At 34.2% G+C, this 24,976-nt stretch overlaps 1 protein-coding gene across 3 annotated transcripts in view; it reads left to right on the top strand.

Moving 5' to 3' along the window:
- Positions 1–24,976, top strand: part of LOC150092757 (uncharacterized) — a 480,655-nt gene that overhangs the window by 72,161 nt on the left and 383,518 nt on the right. For all 3 annotated transcript variants that reach the window (XM_090414390.1, XM_090414391.1, XM_090414389.1), the window contains one exon: positions 18,880–18,999. In XM_090414390.1, coding sequence (XP_090270516.1) covers positions 18,880–18,999 — 120 coding nt within the window. The remainder of the gene's footprint in view (positions 1–18,879; positions 19,000–24,976) is intronic.

The following is a 24,976-nucleotide window of genomic DNA, read 5'->3' as shown; positions in this document are numbered from 1 at the left end:
CATAGATTCAATCCGATTATCTTTTTCTTTCTAAACCAAGAACCAGTAATAGAAAAAATTAAAAAATATAAACATAAATGGATGGAACACGTTCAAAGAATGAAAACAGAAAGATTACCAAAACAAGCCTTAAAGTACAAGCCATCAGGAAAAAGAAATCCAGGACGTCCTCTTAAACGATTCAACGATGACTTCTAAGGCCGGAACAGGCCATTCTAGGCCTAAATCCGTGATACGCATGATGATGATGATGAAATATTTCTTCTCCAGTTGTTCGGGATGACAAAGTTCTACAAAACAGAATATCATCATGAATGTTGTTATCATTCACATATCTTATGTAGCATATTAACTGCGCATAATTTTAACGTCAGTAGTCTCGTCTCTTTGTAATGCATAATAAGGGCTCTTCTTAACTCTTTCGATTAACTGAGATTCTATGTCATCTGCCATATCATTAATTTTGCGACCGACAGTGTCATTTGAAAGAGGAATCAAATCAACATCTTTTAGTAACTTGTTGCCAAACATAGTTTTTACCACATCTTTTATTAGCTAGAAGTAGTAAATTTTCCCCGATATTAGAATGAGGTTTCCCTGTTTTCGCTATGCGCAAACTTAAGAGATAGGATGCTTCCAGTGTTTTGCTATTAATGGAACCCATGGCTGAAATCATATCTTTCCCATGATTTAATTTCCTTAAGCATCGCTGAACAAATTCAATTGGCTTATTTTTCACATCACAATGTTTTGTTTCTAAATGTCGTCGGAGTTTCGCAGGTTTCATGCACTCGTTCGACAACACTTCATAACACAAAACACACTGAGGTTTCTGTTCACTTTCATCTCCACACCAAGTAAACCTGAATTCCAAATACGAAGTGTTATATTTCCTACTGTATTTTTTCTTTGAACTGCTTGTTTCTTCTACTTTAATAGTATCAGAATTACTTGCCATTACAACACTTGTATCACAACTAGGGTTAGCATCACCTGTTTCATTTGCTCTTCTTTTCAAATTCCTAGTTCTAAGCCACTTTTCCATTATTAAAAAAAGTTTCCGAAAAATATATAAATATATAAATACTGGGGTTAACCCACGACACACTTTGTTCAAGTATCACTTAGCACGTCTGAAGATATATTGAGCCTTGGTTGAAGGAAACCTTCAATAATAAAAATCAATACACAACAAGCAATTGGTTGAAATGTGGATAACACATGTTCACTTCAAATCTGACAAAACAGCAAGGGAAGGCAGAAGCAATAAAACTATATTGTAAGATGAAAAGCCAAACGGCTATTTTTTTTCTGGTGAAGTTAATTAAATTAAGGGGATATAAATCCATTATTATTATACAGCCAGTATGCGAAACTTTAAGATCAAAAACTACGATCTAAGAGTTTCATGCCGACGAAATGTCGGCGAATCCAAGTGTAAGTGACCACTTGGTAGTACCACACCAAGGCAACGAATTTAATTAACTAATTTAATTAACTTTAATTAACTTCGCCAGAAAAAAATAGCCGTTTGGCTTTTTCATCTTATTTATAATATAATGTGTTATAATATAATATAGGGGCACACCTTTCTGGCATTCATATAGTGAAGGTATGCAAGTTCTTTTCACTTAAACTTTGATATCATCCAGATCTAGCTACTCACTGATGAGACCTCAAAAAAGGTTGAAACCGGTCTGGGTAGTGACTAACCTCTCCTCATAATGTAAAGCAGTATTACATCTCCTAGGAGCTGTGTGTGTGTGTGTGTGTTTACATTATAAGAAAATAGTGAGGGAGCTTGCTCCACCTTTGCTTCGAGTTGCCTTGGTGTGGTACTACCAAGTGGTCACTTACGCTTGGATTCGCCGACAGTTCGTTGGCATGAAACTCTTAGATCATAATTTTGATCTTAAAGTGTTGCATACTGGCTGTATAATAATAAGGGATTTTTATCCCCTTAATTTAAAACTATATTGTTTTTCACTTTATCCCTCTTTTATTATTTGTCATTCTGCAGCTACAAATTTAGCGGCAGAATGACGAATAATAAAAGAGTGGTGAAGTGAAAAACAATATAGTTTTATTGCTTCTACCTTTTGAACATTCTGACGCTATTTGTTGGTATTTTTAAGCTCCATTTGATTGCAGTAATTTTTACTTACTTATTCAATTTTAATTTGTTTTGTTTGGATAATTAAAAAAAAAGTATTTAATTAAGTCTGCCTGTGGACCACCTGTCCCATCGTTGCGGACCACAGGTTGAGAAACACTGGTCTAGGGGAAGTGGTCGGTCTTTGGTGGAGCAGATAAGGGATGCCAATCTTTTATGTAGTTTGTAACAAGAATCAGGTCGTATTTTTTTAAGATTTTGGTTAACTTTTTAGGTGCCCTGGATATAGGGAATTTAGTGTAATCTTTGTTATGAAGGGGAGTGGGGGGTGTGGTTAACTGGTTTTAATATTTTTTGGATTTTTGTGGGGTTGTAGCCATTGGCTTAAGGATGTGGTTTAGTTCAGTGGTTAGGGCATTGTCATCTGAACAGATTAATTTTGTCGTGTTATATAGTGTTTTTATAACCCCGTATTGTTGTGAGTGGGGTGGGTGGGGGGCATTGCTGGTGAATGTATCTGCTTGTATGGGTGGGTTTTCTGTAAATAGAGAAAACCAAGGATTCATCAGGCCGGAGTGATTAGAGTGTCTAGGAAAGGGAGACTGTTGTTTTCCTCTTTTTCCAAGAGGAAAACAAGTGTGTTAAAGTGTGTTGTTTAAGTGTGTTAAGGAGTGGAGTGTATCTGAGCCATGTGGCCAAATTGCAAACAAATCATCAATGTAGCGAAGCCAAACAGTGGGTTTTTGTGGGCTGAGTTTAAGGCTTTCTCTTCAGAAGTCTCCATAAAGAAGTTGGCCAGGGGTGGGGACTCTAGGAACAACAATAGTTTCTCTCTTCTGCTTCATTTGCTTTTTGTAGTGCCTGTGTGGACGTGTCATAGTTGTATGTTCCCATGAAGATGGCAATGTGACGTTGCCGAAATATAGGAGGTATTTATTAAAGTTTCTTTTAATTAATATTCCAGTATACATTGCAAATTCCTTAAATAATTTAATAGTCATGTTTACCAATGTATAAGCCTATCTACGAGAATGATAATCCTCCAACGTTTTTTGTGACAAGGATATTTAGGAATGGTAATTTTCCATTCTTTTTTTTTATTTCTAATGTGTGAATTTTATTTTCCTATATTGATTATTCGGAAAATATACAATATCTTAAGGATGTGGTATAGTTCAGTGGTTAGGGCATTGTCATCTGAACAGATTAGTTTTGCCCTGTTATATAGTGTTTTTATAATGCCATATTGTTGTGAGTTGGATGGGTTAGGGGGATTGCTGGTGAATGTATCTGCCTGTATGGGTGGGTTTGGAATAGGCCCTATGTTCGATTCTCGTTGTGATGGGAGGAATCTTTATGTGGACTTTTTCAATCAAAGGCGAGTTAGCCGATCTCATACAGAGGTAGCAGGGTTTTTTCTCCCGCATACAGACAAATCGGCCATTCAGAACACAAGCAATTTACATACAAAAAATACTATTTGTGATGGTGGTGGGCGGTAGATGGCGTTGATGGAGATGATTAGTAGTAGAGGTTCGGTGTAGTGGTTGAGACAGTTGTATAGTAGGTGTCCTTCCGCCATGAGTCTTCGGACTCCTTGGAGGTGTCATGAATAATAATAATAATAATATCTCCACCATATATGTGGTTTTAAGGTTACCTGAACTATAGCTGATATTTCATATTTTTCCATGTATAAGTTGGTGATCGAAGGTGAGAGAGTTGAGTCCATTGCAAGACTGTTTTGTAGTAAAATTTTCCTTTCCTAAGTGAAGAATGAGGATTTTAACATTGTTGGAAGAAACATGTGATGTCCAGAGGTAGATGAAGAAACTACATCTAAACTAGCTAATATATCTGATGTGGAGATCTGAATGTTTGAAAGTTTATATACAAAATGTATCTAGTTTTTCAGATAGGAATTAGTTCCTATATGAGGAGGTTATATAAGTGTTTAGAGAGAAGGTATTTGGATATAGTGGGGATGTCTGTCTCATGAACTTTAGGCATGCCATAGTCTTGGAGTGATTGGATGTCTGGATTTCAGTTTTTTTAATTTTTGTTTTTTAAGTTCTGTATATTCAAAAGTACTGGAGATTAGTTCATTAGTTTTTAGTGTGACAACCGAGTGGAATTATGTTCCATTTCCGAATATGTGGAAGAGTCCGATAACATGGTGATCTTGATGTCATAGTCTGCACTTTTTAAAATGGCTGTTGAATTCCTTTTTTTCTGCCTTGAATATAATGATTTCTTCAATGCTAATTCTGTCGGTCTTATTGAAGACCGACAGATTTAGATGTCTGGAGTAAGATTTTGAAAGGTTACTGGAAAAAACGAGAAGCAGCAGAAAATAATCATGAGGAATAAAGCAGTCAGGAGAGGATATCAGTACTTGAGGGAGAAAAAGCCATTAAATCTGAAATGTGGAAAGATAGCTGGAGTAGACAATATTAGACCAGAAATGCTCAAATATGGAGGTATAAGTTTTGCAGAGCCATGCTGTATAATACAGATAGCCTAGTCACAAGGTGAAATTCCAGATGAACAAATTAGACCTTTCGTAGTAACTATTCTAGGAAAAAAGGAAATGAGTAAGATTTTATTCAAGTACTTTAAAAATTCAAAGAAAAATTTTGGAAGGGAAACTTGAATAACAATCTGGACTCAGGCCAAATAGAAGTTATCAAGATCTAATTTTCACTTTAAGACAAAGAAGTCATGGGAATATAACAAGGATCTGTATTTGTGTTTGTAAATCTTGAAAAAGGCATGTGACAAGAGAAAAGCTGTTCAAAATGCTACAATTATATAGTGTAAATAGTACATTATATTGAGCAATGCATAGTCTATATTTAGTAGGTTTTTAAGTCAGAATTGAAGGAGGTATGGGTAGGTGGTTTGATATAAAATTAGGTGAGAGACAAGGGCACACATTATCTCCTCTGTTCATCATGGAAAGATGAAACAGTGACATGAGATCTAATATCAAGATTGGTGATATTCAACTCATCTCTTTATTTTCTGCAGATGGTGTGCTTCTTAAGAAATCTAGAAGTCTGTAGGATTCCCTAACTAAATTCACCAATTGTAATAAATTCAATATGAACATGAGAATATCCTTATTAAATAAAGCTATAAAATATCTAGATCTAATTAAAAGTAAATTAACATCATGGGCCGAGGAAATTATTGGAGAAGAGCATTGCAGCTTTAGGAAAGGAAGATTCTGCACAGATCCCACATTTGCACCAAAATATATGGCCTTCCTGGATTATGGGAAAGAATATGATCAAATGAACAGAACAAAATTAATCAATATACTGTGTGAATTGAAAGCTCCACCTGAAACCACAAAAACAATAGCAAATATAATGGAAGAAAGCTATATTAAAATTAATAATAAAATAACCGAAAAAATTAAAACCCATAGAGGTCTCATTCAAGGAAGTGGATTATCTCCAATACTGTTCAATATATATATATATATATATATATATATGGAAAAAATTTCAAGAGAGTGGAGGAAAAACAAAATCATAGGAATTAAAATAGGAAATAAAGAATTAACCAGCCTTTTGTATGCTGATGATCAAGTTATTTTTGCTGAAAACTAAGACCAATTACAAAAATCTACATGTATTGAACAAAATAATAGAACAGTATGACATGAAAATCTCAATAAATAAAATGAAATCAATAGCATTTCAAGGTAAAGAAATTAAGATTCCAACTAGTCATCCACAACTGTACCTGTAATAGAACAAGTGAACAAATTTAAAGATCTAGGAAATTACATAAGCCCCAATGGAGAAATCAACACTGCATATAAAAAGCAAAAATTCCTAGCATTCATTGAAACTTTGAACAGACACTTCAGTAAACAGATGGCTAGAACAACCCAAATAAAACTATATAAAATAATAGCCAAACCAATTCTGAAATATGGCAGTGAAACATGGAGAACTTGGGGAGAACGAGATAAAAGACAAGTGGAAGCAACAAACATGAAGTTCCTAAGACTGCTCTCAAGCTATAAAAGAATAGACAAGATAAGAAATGAAGAAATAAGAAAACAGTTATCCATAATTAACATAACAGACATCAGAAACTATAAAAAGAACTAAAGAAAACCATGTAGAATGAATGATTGAGAACAGATGCCAAATATTGCTCGAAATATAAACCAAAGGGACACCGATGTTATAGGCAAACAATTGCCTAATACACGAAGCTAAAAAGATGAGCAGTTTAAAAAAAAAAAAAAAATGTTTCAATAGGCAAGAATGAAAACATCAAGTTCTTCCTGAATGGAGAATCTTTAGAGCAAATAAAGCATTTCAGTTGTTTTGCTGAAATGTGTTAATTGTTCTTTTAAGCATTACACTAAAAATTGTACCTCTTTAGACAATTTTTAATGAAGAATATAGAAGAATGGGGGGAAGTTATCTGAATAAATTTATAAGGAATAAGAGAAATTAGTCAGTCTTAAACTAGCTATATACAAATCTTCAAATTAAAGATGCCAAGAAATTATATTCTTGGTTTCATCCTTTATCCAAGTGTAAGCAAATAAAGTTTGTTTCATGAAGTAACTTTGTGACAAGGCAACTCGTATATACAGACTAATGACTTCACATCAATTACCTCAGTATCCCATAATGCAACTCACATATCCTTACAGACATATATAATGCTATGCATTATGGGAAAGGCCACTACCCAGACCAGTTTCGACCTTTATTAAGGTGAAAAAGTAAAAGGATGCTCATCAAATTCTAGAGTAGGTAGCATAGTATGGCCTGATAGTATTAGGAGAAAGAAAAGACAGATAGATAGTATGTTAGAGAGAAAGGTGTCAGCTCATTTATATCATATAGCCAAAGGCTATCAGTTTTCCTTTTTCCGCCAATCTCATGTAGATGAACAACCAAAAGACCAATTGAAACTCAAGTGCAAAGATGACTGATACCCATGTGGTTAGCCTTATCTGAGTTAACTGCCTTGAGTTGGCCTCTGTCTGGGATTACTCTAGAGCATAGGTTCACAAACTTTTTCGGGCCACCATCCACTTTGCAAGACATAAATTCTGTAATGCCCCCATTATAAAAATTATATAAAATTGAGTTTATTTTTGTACAAATCAATTAGAAAAGTGGTTTTATATATTTTATATATATTTGAAATGAAATATAACGAATATATTTGCTACTGTAAACATAACTTATTATACACACATATGTACATGCTCTATTTTCTCATTGCCATAGAAAATTGGCATCTATTTCTATCTGACATGGTAAATTTTCAAATGATTAAATAATTGAAATAGAAAATTGATAAAAAAAATTGATCGTGTAAGACGGCCTTAAGATGAATTAAAATGCAATATTTAAATTTTAAATGATTATCTAATCGCAAAATCACAAAAATAATTAATTTTTAAATATATATTATTAATTTCTTCTATAAAGAGTCGCTGACCCCTAGACCGCCTGAACGCCCCCAAATGCTTCTAATCCCATGCTGTAGAGCATAGGTTCCCAAAGTGGGTGGTACTTCCCCCTAGTGGGCGCTGAAGCCTTCTGGGGGGGGGGGGGGGGGGCTATAGTGGGATCAGATGCATTTGGAGTGGTCTAGGGGTCAGTGGCTCTTTATAGAAGAAATTAATAATATATATTTAAAAATTAATTATTTTCGTGATTTTGCAATTAGATAATCATTTAAAATTTAAATATTGCATTTTAAATTCATCTTATGCCCGTCTTACACGATCAATTTTTTTTATCAATTTTCTATTTCAATTATTTAACCATTTGAAAATTTACTATGTTAGATAGAAATAGATGTCAATTTTCTATGTCAATGAGAAAATAGAGCATGTATATATGTGTGTATAATAGGTTATGTTTACAGTAGCAAATATATTCAAATCATTGTGCGATTATTTGAAGACATGCCAATTTTCCATTCAACTCGATGAATCAACTCTCCCAAATAACGAACCACTACTCTTATCATCATACGTACGATTCATAAAAGAAGAAAAAGTTTGTCAAGAATTATTATTTGCTAAAAACTTGGAAGCGGATGCAAAGGGGTAATCTATGTTTAATATCATGAATAAGTTTTTTCAAGAGAAAGACATTCCTATTTGTAATATTTTGTATGGTGCTACTGATGGTGCTCCAGCAATGACAGGACGCCACAAGGGTTTCATAGTGCATTTGAAACGAGCAGTACCAAATGTACTCTCTATACATTGTGTTCTTCATCGTCAACATTTGGTTGCGAAAAATTTAAGTGAATGCCTGCACACGTCTCTCCATTACGTTATTAGAGTAGTCAACAAGATTAGAAGCAATTCATTGAGTGACAGATTGTTTAGCCAACTTTGTAGTGAAAACTATGAAGATTTCAATCGTTTGCTGCTTCACACAGAAGTTTGCTGGCTTTCAAAAGGTATTTGTCTGAATCGATTTTACAATTTGTTTGATTCGTACTAGTGTTCCTAGAAAACGGAGACGACGGATTGAGGGCCAACCTGATTACATCCAAAAATGACATCGTTTATTTGACAGACCTCTATAAAATCAATGAAGTCAATCTACAACTAACTACAGGGTGATGAATTGAATTTAATTAAAACAAAAAACGTTATTGCCGCTTTTGTAGGGAAACTTCTTCTGTTCAAGCGGAATATGGGCTGAGGGGAATATAGCCACTTTTCAAATTTATCAGCAGTGTCTCTCAAAAAGGAAGATTTACTTACATACTGCCAACACTTTGAGGTTCTCCATGCTGATTTCAATGAGTGATTCAAGGATATTCTAAACATGAATATACCAAATTGGGTTCTAGATCCTTTCTCACATGTAAGCACAGCAGGATCATCAAATTTAGAAGTGGAACTCATAGAACTCGCAACAAATGAAGAACTAAAAATAAAATTCAAAACTGGATATCAAGAGTTCTGGCTTCAAAAATCAATACCGACACTGTACCCTGGATTATGGGAAATAGTGTTGTGTCCTGAATAAGCATTAAAAAGGTTTATATTAAAATATTCAGGTCACAACATTAATTCTACTCAGGCAGAGAACATGGAACGTTGGCAATAGAAAAAATAAATTGTTTGTGAATACAAGTCAAGATAAAGTTTAAGGAATTGTATAAAATCGTATAAAGTGTTTAAATATAATCTGTATTAAGTGTGGGCCTGATAATAGAAATCCATGTAAGCTGGCAAAATCCGTTTGAAAAACCAGCCTCTTGCACTGAAATAGTAAAGCCTATGAGTCAGGGTTCAAGGGTCACTTTACCGTCCTGCATTATGAAAGTACTGGAAAGGGAAACTTAAGCGTCTTCCAGGAATAGGAGGCAGACACACGTGCGAAAAATTAATAGAGGGAGCTAATGAGATTGATGCGGACACACATGACCGAGTTGGCGCATATCGCAAATATCGAGATTTAACGAGAGGAGAAAATTGAACAAAAAGGCCTTGCATGAAGATTTGAGTCTCTTATCTTTTTTCTTCCTGGATTCCTGATCTCTCGGAGTGGTCCTGCTTGTCGTAGGAGGGAAGTCCCTGGCCAGTCGCAGAAGGCACTTAGTTCATCCATCGTCGCGTTCGTATTGGGCCGAGCTATGTCCGTATTCTAGGATAGCTGTGATGTTGTCGTACGATGGCGGGACTAAATTGAGCTGTCCATTCAAGGCAACGTCACCGTGCCACCTCCCATGTTTCCCTCGGAGATTCTACTCGCACAGATCTACAGAAGATATCCTCCAAAGCGATTACATTTGAAGGCCTTGATGATTAGACAAGGCGGGAACAAGTTTTGAAAATTCAAGGACAGAAATGGTAATGTAGACTTTTGAAATACTAATTCTAGTTGTAAGAAGAGAGTGAATTTCCTGTGTGAACGTTTAAATTGGACTGAACTTAAAGAACTGAAGGGGTAGCTTACAACTAGATATGTGTCCGAGACAGTGTTAAGAATTGTTTGCCCAAGAGGCCGAATAGATACAAGATCATGTTAAACTAAAAGTGTGATTGTACTGATGTGTTCACTGATAGCCACGTGTATCCGAATGGCTTAATGATAAGAACTGAAGGGGTAGCCTACAACTAGATACGTGTCCGAGACAGTGTTAAGAATTGTTTGCCCAAGAGGCCGAATAGATAGAAGATCATGTTAAACTAAAAGTGTAATTGTACTGATGTGTTCACTGATAGCCACGTGTATCCGAATGGCTTAATGATAATCTATGAATTTTACTTTATGATTGTATTTTGTATTTAAGGTTATTAAGATTTAGTATGTGTGATAAGTACAAGTTAGTTAGAGCTTTTGATCTGAGTTGAGTACAACCATATTATCTTGTTTTAAAATGTATTATGTGTATCTCCTTAAAGCTAATTAAATTGTTTCATTCATGTACTTGCCTGATCTGCCTTTTTTTATATGAATTCAAAACTACCGCTCATAAAAATAACAACGAACCAAGCGGGATAAACCCATGAATACTAATGCAATAAGTAAGCCACGACTGTAAGAAAGAAAAGGACAAGCGGGGGGGAGTAAACTTATGATTGATAAAATAATCATTAACTCTCTGAAGGGGTCACCCTGAACAAGAATCCGTTCTACTTAGGTATTAGCTGGTGCAGCATAAATATAAATGTGTTAATACTTATAGGGTGAACTTCTTCAGATTGTTTGTTTAGGCATAGAGAGGCCAATAAGACTGCAAAGCACTGAATGAGAGAATCTTTGATTGTAGAGTTTAAATTATAAGGGATAAATGTGTATAGGTAAGGTACAGTGTTAGACGAGTTTTGAATTTAAGAAAGATAGAATATTTGATTAGTTAAGAAAGGGTAGATAAAAGGTAAACAACTAATTAAGTAAAGAAATAGCGTACAAGGATAAGAAAAGGTCACAACATAAATGGTGCAGCCAGTAGGATAAAAGAAAGATATAAAACAATAGAAGTTAATCTAAACGATTAGAGTACAAATGTATTATAACAAATAAGTAGAGATATATAAATAATATAAGAAACGTCGCAACAATAGTGCAGAAATTTTTAATTGTATTTCCATCTTATTTGGCTGAGTGTGGGTTTAGTGCTGTAGTGAATTTACTATGTAAGAAAAGGAACCGATTGCATATAACTGAGCGTGGCGATTTACTACTGTTTTTAACGAAAGTTGAATCTGATATTAACAAACTTTTAAAAATGCACCAGGCTCATCCTTCACATTAATTTGTTATTTTTTCTTTGTATTTTTACTTTGTAAGTTTGAAATAAACCATCTAATACATTTGATGGCGTTTTAATTATTACAATAAGATTCTTACTAATGTAATGCAATCTCTTAATATGTATTCCGAATTTTCATATTTAAACCATTGCATGAAACTTCACATTAATTTGTTATTTTTGTTTTGTATTTTTACTTTATAAGTTAGAAATAAACAATTTTGTAATATATTTAATGGTGTTTTAATTATTACAATAAGATTCTTACTAATGCAATGCAATCTCTTAATTGTATTCCACATTTTCATATTTAAATGTATGAAACTGTGCATAATGTTATTCGAGCATACATTTTACAATCTTTACATATGGGCTACGTTTCACTAAAATCGGTATAGCAATAACTGTGTTCAAGATGAAGCACATATTGGCCACTTCTTTTTAAAAATTTAACGACATAAGCAGTAATATATCATTAGTTGCTATTTACATCAAAAATATCAAAGGGCTTGAACGCAGAAAACTGTTATAATGGGCGGGCGTTACAAAATTTATGTCTTGCAAAGTGGGCAGTGGCCCGAAAAAGTTTGGGAACCTGTGCTCCAGGGTCATCCTTGCAATTGACCATATGACTACACTGAATTAAGAGGATGGAACCATTTAAAAAACCTCTCATAGCAAAAATAGAATTTTATCTCTCCATGGTGAATGTTGTATAATGTTGGTCTACACCACCTAGCCAAAAATTTGATATCTCCTGGAATGCTTCTTTCTAAATACAACAATTGTCTGACTGAATAATAAAATTTCCACAGTACATTATTATAAAGTATTTGGATGTCATATTGCTGGTTTTCAAATCCATGTTTCTTTCTAACCTTCCATAAATGGTATTTTAATTCATTAATTATAAATATCAAAATTCTTTAATCATTACTGACAGGTGGTAGGTACTACAAAAAAAAAAAAAATCTGTTCTGTTGTAAGTAATGGAATGCCCAACACATTACATAATCTATTCCAAATACACAGGACAAGAAGGTAGCTGTAGAATGCATGTTCTACTCTTTCCAATCAGTAATAGCTCTCACAGATTGGATCTCTGATGTTCAAGTACCTCCATTTGATAGTATTGACTGGAAGGTGGCCATATGCAATTCTCCATGCAACTCCTGTTAGGGTATCCTTGGAACTTCAATAAGTTATTAAAGTGTTGTCAGTATCCAACTGCAGAGGTTTGTGGCAAAAGAGATTAAAGTTGTCTTTATACCAAATTTTACTTTTTTTTATGGAAAGAATGTCAATGCCAGAGTGTTGTAGCAGTCTTAGAGTTGAGCACTGAATGTTGTAGTATTCAAGTGTTTATTGGACCTTTATAATCATTTACTCCAAACAGAGGAAGATAGTAGTACAGATTTTATGGATTTTTGAAGCTTGCATAAATAGCAGAATTTTAAGACTGGAAGCCCAAATCCTTCATGCTGCTTTGATAGTTGAAGAAATTTCTTTTTAACTTCTTGGTACTGGCCAGACCAAAAAAATTGCACTATATAATTGCTTTTCTTCAGCTTCTGTGAAGTCTGTAGTATTTATTATGTACAACTGAGCAGGAAAGATTATGGTTTTGAGTACTATGGCTTTAGAAGAACAGGAAAGCAGTCCAATTTTCCAGTTTCCTAAGGTACTGGTGTTCGTGTACACAAGTTCTTGAATTGGTAATATCAGGTAAGTGAAGGGAATTCCAAGTATAATGAGAGATTCTTTCTCTTACGGATTAGTCCAAAAGGAATGCCTCCAAGATACCACTTTTCAAATTCTTCTAATTTTGTCTGGTCTGCATTAGTAGTTAATCCACTGATCTTGCTGAATTTTTCCAACATACCTACCAAAAAAGATGTATCCTTCAAAGTGTCCACAACATCATCAGCATATGCTGATAACTTATTTTTCTTCATAGTTGAAGGAACTGTTATTCAAGCAACTGTTATTCCTTCCTGGCACAGCACCTTTATTGTTGATTTCCTATAAGAAAGGTTCAGGAGCCAATGCAAAGAGCAATGGACTAAGAGGACAACCTTGCTTGACTCCTTTTTGAATTTTGTCTGGGTCTGACATAACCCATTAACTAGGAGGTGGGTAGTTGAATTGGCATAGGCTTCTTTGATAACAGACAGCTTTTTACCCACATCAATTTGCTGGAGGATCTGGAACAGAAAGGGATGCCAGACATCAAATGCTTAAGGTCTATTGATAGCACTGTCATTGACTGCTTTTTTGTATTAAGTGGAGTAGACCATGTAGCAGAAACAGATTAAATTCTACTGTTTGGTCTGGAATTCTATACACCTTGGAATGAGGATGGTATGGCTTGCTTCTGATTCACATGGTGTGTGTCCTAATGAGAGGAAAAGAATCAAACGGTGTAACTAGAATGGAAAGAATAAAATCCCAGGCTTCGCAATAAAATTTTCTGCCTAGACCATCAGGTCTTGGGGATTTCGTCTAGCATTAGTAACTTTAGCTGCAGTAATGAGTCTGTCAAGCCCATATTGGATATGAACAGTACTATTTCCCACAGTACTATTGTCTTCAGATTTTTATAGTGCTTTTGAAAAGGAGTCAAGGATATCTTGAGTAGTGAACATGTCTTCACTACTCAAGATATCCTTATCTGTAAATTTGAGTGAAAGTCCATTCTTCACAGAATTTAGTGAATTGTCTGTTGAAGAATGCAGCTGAAGGGCTAAGCGCTGCTGTATTCTTATTTTAAAATTTCTTTCTTCTACTTATTTCTGCCTTTTTCACTTCTATCTCTATGTTAATGTTTCTAGTGATGTTGCTGCATTCTATGCCATTGCGTTGGTTTGCTATGAACTAGCTTCTCTCTTTATACAGGTCTTTGAACCTTTTTTCTTTTGAAGAAAGCATGTTTCTTTCCCATTCCACCATATTGTGTTTTACTGCTTGTTTGAATTTTAACCACATATCCCAATTCCAAGTAACATTATTCCAATTTGAAAAGAGGGTCTGGAATTTGGTTGAAAAGTTCGATGGAAGTTTCCATGGTCCAGAACTGATCTCTGCTTGTCCCGTGTAGCAGAACTTAAATAGAACTGGATTATGATCTCACATCTTGATGTCAAGATGTTTTATCTGAATTACTCTATTTATAAGGAAGAAGAGATATATTAATTTGATCAAGATGGATATCGATACCTTGATTCATGCAGGTGTAAGCTTAGAGATCAGGATTGCAAATCCTCCATGTCTACTAGTTCAGCATTGTTGAGACATGTTTTTAGCTATGCATATCCCATTTTTCCACTCCTGAGATGTTCTCCTATTTTGTCTAATGGGGAGTTTTTAATACAATTCCAGTCTCCAGTTGCTATGATGTAGTGGGTACCATTATAAATACACTTCTTGAAAGAATTTTTGTCTAACTGTTCCATTGGACAGCACAAACATTTATAAACCTTATCACACACCCACGGTATTTCCAGTCTGTTGTCAAATTCCCCCTTCCCCGTCCCTTTGGATATTACAGAATGATCCAAAGAGTGGGAGTGGCAAGAATAAGAACTCCTACTGCAGCCCTGTTAAATCTTCTAAAGCTCTAAGGAAGAAGTGGATATCTGTAAGTTTTTATATCTGCAGAAGTATGTTTCTTGGAGAAACAAACATGATATTATGGCTGATTTTTGAATGAACATGATGAGGTCTTCAATCTGTGCAAGAGCAGTTGTGTAGCCCACTTCTTGTAAACTGTTTTCCAATATTTTACTGTTGCTTTCCATTATTTCAATTTTGTGCCCATCGTTCTTGATCTGAAAGTTAGTTATTTTCTTTTCATATAGATGAAAATCGTACTGAGAAAACTTTGAATCAGTGAACTTTCTTTATTATTTGTTCTTTAATTATATCTTTTGCTTTCCCTTGATTAGCACTAGATGGTTCGTTATAGTCCATAAACTCTTCTGAGCCTGACATTTGACAATCCACAACCTTTCTCCATCTTGATCTTTTTTATTACTTCTTTTTCTTTTAGATCTAGTTCCTTTTTAACATATCTTTTAATTTTTCTTGTTTATCCTAAATTTTTTTTATTAATTCATCTTTCCTTTTTGATTTTGTCTGCATATTAAGTTCTTTCAGTTGCCTTACTTGCTTTTCTGTTTCTTCTCCAGTTTCTCTTTGTAGAACAGTTTTTCATTTTTTTGCATTTAGTCTTGTTTCTGTTCAGTAGTTATACTAGGTTTATTATTGGTAATTTCAACTAATGTTGTTCAATCCATATTTTACTGTGAAAGTGGCTCATGCAGTTCTGGAATTTTAGGGCTCATTTTTGGCTGATTTAGTTGTGCAGTTTTTGTGATTTTACCAAGTGTAGTTTGTTTAAAAGTGCCATCTTTTCTATACTGAATTGGAAGATCAGAGAACTCTTCATTATGCTTCTCTGATATATACAGTGTTCTAATTAGCTCTACCAGTGCTCCCACTCATTCAGCAAAAGTTCTTAAAGACAAGTGTTAATGCGGTGTTCAGAATTTTCACATTTCTGACAGTGTTTGAGATACTGATTAGCTATATGTCCCATCTCCATGCAGTTGAGACATTGAGATTTGGTGTGGTTGTTGCCTGAGTGATCGTACAAACCACAATGCAGGCACTGCGTCTGTACTCCGGGATAGTTTACCATAACTTGGGTTGCACTGATGTTGGCAAAATTTGGTATGGGTATCTTCATATTCATTATGAAGGTGAAAACCAGTTTGGATCTTCAAAATTTTAATTTTGAATTTTACTAATTTAAAATTCTAATTTTACTCCATTTCGAGAATGTCTATATAAGAATTTCATTACTGTTCTCTATATATTTCATTGGAAATTTCAATTTTTACTGTTTTAACCTGACTTCCCACCATTACAGGAATTGCTGTGCTGCCTTTGATAGTAAAACCCTATAATAGTTCGTCCCTTGTTTCCATGTCTTTAACTACAATTAAATATTTCCCCTCTGACATATGGGGTGAGAGCATTAATCCTACTAGCATCAACTACGAACTCTCTCTTTTAAAACCTTAGTCACCCATCTCACTTCTTCGCATCCTGGAGTTTCAATTCCTAGAGTTTTTGTACCCTTGGAGGAACTAGTACTATTATCTCAGGTGGGGAAAAAGACTAAAACCTGTGCATCTGATTGTAAGAGGGGAGGAAAAAAAAAACTTTCATAAGACTGAGAAGTAAATAATCCTGTGATATAGGAATTATTCTATGCCACCAGCGATGGCGGTGTAGAATACACTATGTTATAGTACTCTATTTGAGTACTATAACTATAACATGGTGGCCGTGATACTGTAAAAAATAATCCCGTAATGCAGATATTAATTGCACTACTGCAATCTCACAATCTTAATATTTACTTAAAAAAAAAAAAAAAAACATTGCTAGTGGTGGCGTAACCACCACTAGCATCAGTAAAATAAAATCAAAGTAAAAAACAAATGAAAGGAAACCAAAGAATTTGCCAAAGTCCGAGATGTCATCAGTGGGAGCCAGAAGTGACCAATGTTGAAGTAAATGCAGAAGTCATATTTTCATATACAAGTACCCCAAAGGTACCTTATTATTAAAATACTCTGGATTAGAGATGTTGAAAGTTTTTCCACTTTGTTATATTAAATAGCAACCAGGTTGCTATCCCTTTCTATACATAGGTTTTATCAAGTCCCCTGTGATTTAACATTGTGTTGTGCACATACTGATCTTCCACAGAGAAGATTAATGAATGCCAAACTGCATTTGTTATGGCATTTCTTGTGTTTCTAGTTTGACTTAGCATAGCATGACATTGACACTAAATATGAATTCCTTTGAATTCATATTTAGTGTCATAAATATGAATAACCATTTTAGACATGGGGAGGTTTAAGATCTTATTCTGACTTGAATTGGAATGATGGTATCCATCCAAGAGTATGGGAATTCTGATCCTAAGTAGTTTGTAAGTAGTTTTAGACAGTTTACATGTATTTAGCTTCATTCTGTTAAACCATCTCTGGCACCTGTTGCACCTGCTTAGAATAGTTAGCCAAGTGTTATAAATACTTTTTTTCCCTCCATGACAAGTTTAATGTCATAAACAATGACATTAAACTTGTCATTGTTTTACTGAAAATGCATTGTTCCCAAAATATTTGATATTTGAAAAAAGTGATTAGTAAATAAATTTGTATGTTACGGCTTCTAACAATAAACTAAACCCCATCACTCATCTGTAAGCATTAGAAAAATGTGATAATACCAGCACTTTGACATGCATAGCATGCTTAATTTTCTTCTCCTCCTATTCCTCAAAGTTTTTTTTTTTAAATAGTTGACAGATTTGATTCTTTTTTCTTTTCTTTTTTTTTTTTTGTCTCTCTCCTGTTCAGTTGAGACCTGCCCATTTTAAAGTGAAGCTTACTAATTATTTTTCAATTCTTCAGTTGGACTCAAGTGTAGAAAATTTGAGGAGCATCCTGTTGTTCTGTTTCTTTGATGGCTGAATTTATTTCCATAGAAATATGAAATCACTTTGCATTTATCGTAAATCAGTCAACTGAAACCAAACTATTATACATTCACACTCTCACTATAACATGAACTATTATAGTGAGAGTGTGAATGCGAAATTATATAACTAACATGAAATGTTATATAACTTCTCATTATATATCTCACTATAACATAAAATGTTATATTGAGAGTGTGAATTGAGAAGCCAAGCAGAACGTTTTTACGCCCTTTTTTTAGTGGATAAAATCTCTCACTATAACATTTAAAAAATGTTATAGTGAGAGATTTTTCACACTCGCACTATAACATTTCATGTTATAGTAAGAGTGTGAATGCATAATAGTTTCTTTTTCTGCTAAAAAAAAAAGTGCAAAAATTTTGTTCTGGTTGACTTTTGGATGTGCAGTGCCATCATGCTTTATTGTGTTTTCTTTTTAGTTTGAATCAAAGAACCTGAAGAGTACACTGATCAGCTTCCCCATCTCAAACATAAGAACATTGGGAAAACAACAAAATCAAATAAAGCTACTAGATAGAGATGTTTTAAACTGCAGTTCACCAAAAGACTTATCAATAGTTTAAGCGATTTGGAGTTCCTTTAACTATTTCATTTCTTGAAGCTGTTATGATTTTCAAATGTCATAACATTTGACATTTTCTTATTTCTATTTCTTGAATTTCTTCAGTTTTTATTGATACCATTAGTTTATTAAATACATATTGCCTTTGTTTTCTCTTTGTTTTGTATAAGCTAAATTTTATTCATTAGTAAAACTTATGTGAATATGATTATTTTAATGCCTCTTTAAACACATAAAATATTTATGGGAAAAATGTAATTGAATGTTTGAAAATTTAGGCTGAACAGAATGTGTTAATATCCATAAGAAACAATTTGGAAGCATTTAACAAATCACTTTTCTATATTTCAGGGAAGTGATTGCCCTTTTCGCCATTGTGAAGCGGCATTAGGGACAGAAACTGTATGCAGCTTGTGGAGAGAGGGAAGGTGTTATAGGAAAACATGCAAATTCAGACATATGGAAAATAAGGTAAGACTTGTGTGTGGTGTATTGTGGTATTTTGGTTGCCGAACAATTGTCACCCGCAGATATTTGGTCTTTGCCTTTTGTTCTGTGTTTGTAGATGCAAAAAAAAAAAAAAAAAAAACTATCCATTTGTTTTGAGATTGGAGAGTGTCTCTATAAATATTGTTTTTATACTCAGAGTATTTAGTATTTACACAAAGGTTCATTTCCAGTTGATGCAATGACTTATTACTGTTTCTTTTAGAATCCGGAAAATCACTGACTCAACACCAAATACAAAAAATATACACATTTAATAAAACTAAAACAATATATACACTTTAAATAAAATTACATAACTACAAAATACTGGATCCAAGGCCTTCTAAAATAAATCTAAACTTTAGAGATTTTCTTATTCAAAAACATTAAAACCACCCATTCTCTGACTCATTCTATTACCGAATTGTTTGACATACTTAATCACGTTTACCAGACTAAACGCCTTGTTTTCAAATCTATGGGATCTTTTTTTTATCTCCATCTTGTAGCATACAATATTATTCCTCCTGTCTCACCGAAATATAAATATTTCTTACCTCTTGCAGTTCTATTTAACGCACAATTTACTCATTTTTGTACCGGAGAAAGAAGTTTCTTCTACTACTTCATAAACAACAGATCTAAGTACAGCTCTTCATGTTAAGTCACTTTACAGTTGCAAATTTCACCAATTGCTTTTTCCATAGTAATCTGCTTTCCTTAAGACAGAAGATGAAACTACATTCAGCATTTCTTCGAACATTCCTTTAGAACATCGACTGCAATATCTTCTTTTATTTACTAAATACTTGTTGATAGTCTCAACTCCTCCAGTTTAAAGACCACTCACAGTTCTATGATTCCTTTTCAGAATTTTATATTAATATTCTCCCGATTGTCATGTAAAACTTTAAAACTTCCTAAGAACAAAATTTCTCTCATCTGTGGTTTTAAACTTCCATTAGCTCTCTCTCTCTCTCTCTCTCTCTCATTTTTCTAGTTACCCTGATACCGAACACTATCTATCAACTGTCAATCATCCATTCTCAACGAGCATGTGCACTCTGTGTAAATGGCAAGTGAGAAGTTAAGTATAATGGCTGACATGTTGTCTCCATTAGCATAACAAGAATGTCTTTTCAAAACATGGCACTTGATAATTTTAAATTACAATAACAGGATTGAAAGTAACATAATTATCAGAATCTAGTAAGTACATCAATTTCAAATGGTTTGCATTTCATTTTGACAATAATATCAAAAACAGTACATTGCAAGTGCCGATATATGTGCTATGAAACCAAAATTTTGAAATTATAAATTTGTTTTTTCATTGTTAGGCCAAGAACTTTTCAGACCACCCTCGTATACTAACATAAAGAATTGTAAAAAATATTCATAATTTTAATTTATGATTATTTTTACATTCATTCTTTGATGGAGTAATAACTATGTAAAATTTGCTAGAATAAGAACATATTCACAGTAAAGCAGTTTTAATTTATTATTATTACGCTCTCCATGGAGTAGGCAGACTCGTCATGGGAGGTTCATTCAACTAACAACAGATCCATCATATTGAATCTTAAAATTCTTAACATTCTCTGAATTAACAACATATCCTGGTAATGCATTCCATTCACTGACAATTCTCAGTATAAAAAAAATCTACTTCTCACACTCCTCTTCACCACTCTTACACACCTTCCAGGGATTGCATCTGATTTTCTTTTCCAATACAGCTTGCATGATTTAAAGTTCATTGATTTCACTTCTGCTCTGTTTACTCACTTAACCCTTGGTATGAGATACTACCGTATGAAATTTCCATTCACTGTCAGCATCTTTTCTACACAGCTCTTCTATCCAATGTACTGATTGTATTGATGTTAGTTGACTACTGAGCTTCCCATGATCACTCACCTTATACTTCTACGTATATCTATTTTTGGCAGTAACCTTTTGTTTCACCACTTCCCACACAAGTACCTCATGATCACTCTCATCAACTGGCCACAGTGTTTAATACCTCATCCTGTGAAGTATTAATACTTCACAGGATGAGGTAAACAACTATATCCTGTAAAGATATCACCAAACCCAAAACACTAAAGCCTCTATTGGCTTCAGTCATATGCTGCTTAAGATATTTATCCCTCAGAAATTCAACAAACTCATTCTCTCCTTGTTCCCATTCACTATTTCCTCCTTCCATTCTAGAACATGATATCAGAGGGGAGCAGAGCTAATCTAAGATGATATGCACACTTAAACTGAATGGAAAAATAAAGTTTGGAAAGAGAATATATTTCTCTAATTAGTCTATCAGAATCACCTTTTTACATGTCCAGCCAATTTTCCTAAACATTTCATAATCAATATTCTCTATTTCCTAACCTATGACAGCCTATTAGATATACTAGCCTGTTAATTTCAAATTCATATCACAGATTCTGAGTGTGCATGTACTGTCAATTTCCACACTTTGTGGACACTTCCTCTGTGATCATTAACAGCACTCTCCCCTCTCTTTTCACCTTCCTATCTTTCTTGAAAATGGTATATCCTTTCATTTCTATTATTGACATCACATCATCATCAGACAACCGAGTTTCACTATACCAATTGTCTTTGGGCATACTAACTCACCAATGCGACAAACTCAACTTTCTTATTTTAAATGCTCCTTACATTTGTATACAAACATAATGATCCCTGTGTCTTTGAGGCCATTCTACCAGCACCAACAGTCTTACTGCTATACCACACCCCTCTCTCTCTTTTCTGCCTGACCACTCCCATTGTCCTGATTCTGAGTCTAATTGCCATTCCTACCTGTCTTGTCCTCACTTTTATGTATTCCATCACTTTGTCCTGCCCAACCACACTTTCAACCTCATATCCATTTTCCTCTTGTCGTACAACCTGTTTGGCTGTGCTATCCTGCTACACAGGTACCCTTTGATTGTTAGCCACATTAACTTCTCAATTTTGTGCCTTCTCAACAAACAGTGACCTTTCTAATTGTCTAATACCAAACCCATTCAAATGCAATCCATCAACCTAACCATTCCAACTTTCCTTCAAATTCACTCCGCAGATTGACAAACTAAACCCCCTTTGCTCCATGCAATTTGGCCATCTTATATACCAATCATAATTGTACTTGCTAACCTGTATTACTCACCGCATTGAAAATGTTGGTACTTCTTTAATTATACATCAAATTTCATTTTATTCTTTCCTTTTAAATTTACTGCACATTCCTAGTGTGCACTGAAGTTAAGTAACCAGAAAATGTGTGTCATTATCTCTTCTCTCCTTCTTATTTCGCTATTATCATATTTGGACAAAACTTTATCTAATAAAACCATTATCCTTTATCCAATGTAACAACTTCCTCAAGTCTCTATTAACATTTTTTACATTAAATAAGTCATTTGTGCCCAGAACTATGACTAATTCTGATGCTCGATCTTTCCTTTTACTGCAGATCATTAGCTATTTGTTTTATTGTTCCACCAGGAAAGCATGTTTTGTATACTTTATTAGTTATGACACCTCTAATGATTGAGTCTCCATACATTGATATATGATTATTTCTTCTTCTCATTCACATCAACCAATCTCTTCTGTAGATGTTTAATCTCATCTTTGAGATTTTTCATTTTCACTAACTCCTGCCTGAGCTTTTCTACTAAGATCCTGATGCTAGTTCTAATTGCTCTAATTCTGACTCTATTTCTAATTGCTTTAACCTAACGTTTCCCAAATTTTTCCTACTATGGAACACTTCACAAATCCTGAAATTTTAACGGAACACTGGTTAGAGTCAAGTATCATTGGTCTCATATTCAATGTAAAGCTAAGCGCACGCTATCGCCAAACAGGCTGTATCGCATCGCAAAAATGCGACAGTGCACATTTCAGGTGTGCCTGGCTGCAGCGCATCGCATTGACCTTGCTTGTGACCGCATGTTTCCTAGAATAGATACCTCCATATAAATATACATATACTTCCATATATAAAATCAGTTCCTCATTTTCAGGTGCTCACACCTCACGCTCAGAGGTGTCGACAACCACGTTGGCGGTTGAGTGAAGGCCAGTGCATGCTGGCCTTAATAGCACAATCCACACACAAAATGAGGAGCACCTGATTTTCAAACATGTTTGAACTTATTAAATGGATAAGAATCCTATATTTTTATATAGCCAGTAAGTGAAACTCAAGATCGATAACTACGATCTTTTTGCCTTGCCGATAGTTTTTCGGCATTGAAACTCATAGATCGTAGTTATCGATCTTGAGTTTCACTTACTGGCTATATAAAAATATAGGATTCTTATCCATTTAATATCTATTCAATTGCCAGAAAACTAGCCTTTTGGCTTTTTATTCTAATTACATGTTTGAACTTGTTGCAGCATTTAAAGCCATTCCAGCCTCATATTAATTTTGATAATTTTTCACGGAACACTTATTCACTTTCCATGGAACATTGGTGTTTCTGCAGAACACAGTTCGAGAAACCCTGCTCTTACCTATATGTTAATGCTCTCCTTCTTTTCATTCACTCTGTCCACAAATCTTTCGCATTTTTTTTGCAATTAAATCTTTCACAATTAAAAGTAAATGAGATACAAATATTTTGGTTTATTCTGAAATTATCAGCATCAACAAATGATGCATGGAGAATAGTATTTTTTCTCTGTAATCACAAAAATGCAATTAGAATCTTCAGGAAGTAAGGAATAGTTTTCATTTAATTTCCTATATTTTTGCATGAAGACTATCACTGAGATTTGGGTGATGTTGAACTTTGTTGTGAAGATTTGTTGTGATGTTTTCTTATTTTGATGTATCTGTTCGTATTTTATTTTCCTGTTTTATTTTTGATCTTAGACTTTTTTTGAGAAAGATTGCCCTTTATATTTGATCCTCGTAGAAAGGCTTAGACGTTGGTTATACATGCTTATTAAATTACTTAAGGAATTTACAACGTACAAATGATATAAATTCAAATTAAACTTTAATCTATATTCCAATATTTCGGCAATGTCACATTGCCATTTTCACAGGAACTTAAAATAAAGACACATGCACGTAGACACTACACACAGTAACTGAGGATGAAGCAAGAAGCTGTTGTTTCTCCTAAAAGTCTCGATGGTGCCCCCTAGTGGGCTATGTACGTATTCTCGGCCGTTCGGCTGAAGTTCTTCTGATATAAGTCTCCCAAATTTGGGACAGTCTCATGCAACCAAATTTGTTGAGGTTTGGCATGTTTCTTAGGGCTAAGGCTGATTCCATGAATAGTCTTTCAAATTTGAATTTACTGCGGTGTATTACCATGGCTTTCTTCCACCATATTCTGTGGCGAGTATCCAGAGCATTCACCAGTACAGCCACTCTGGTCTTGCAGACCATGTTCATATATTGCTAATGTGGTGTTTTGTTTAATTTCTTTCTTATTTCATATAAATGTATTTAAGTGGCTCCCCACAATACCAGCTTTGCTTATTCTGTTTCTGTTTTCAAATGTAATTTGCCATCTTCACTAAGAACTGTGCCTAAATAGCTGAAATATTTTACTTTTTCTATAGGCTCTTTATTCAGAATGCAGATGATGTGTTCAATGTTTCTGCTTATTTTCATAATTTTGGTCTTTTTATTGCTGATTTTCAGGCCAAATTTGATACAGCTGTTAGAGAGAGAGAGAGAGAGAGAGAGATGTCAGCTTAAGAAGGAAACATAAAGAGAGATCTGGGTGTTAGCAAAAGTAATAGAAAGTAAAGCAAGATTCTTCTTGGGAGAATGTTCCAACATAAAAATGGGCACAAATTCACATGGAGAGAAGATGCAAGAAATAATACAAGTCTGGTTGACTGTTTTCTCACTGGTTCAGGACACGAGTATACAGAAATTGGAAGTATTGTATCGAGTATCATTTAGTAT

This window comes from Typopeltis vanoorti, chromosome 25 (assembly GCF_054136105.1).
Source record: "Typopeltis vanoorti isolate ZY-2024b chromosome 25, IOZ_Tvanoo_1.0, whole genome shotgun sequence".
Taxonomy (NCBI): Eukaryota; Metazoa; Arthropoda; class Arachnida; order Uropygi; family Thelyphonidae; genus Typopeltis; species Typopeltis vanoorti.
The sequence above is the reverse complement of the archived record's forward strand: the minus strand, read 5'-3'. Positions and strand labels throughout refer to the sequence as shown.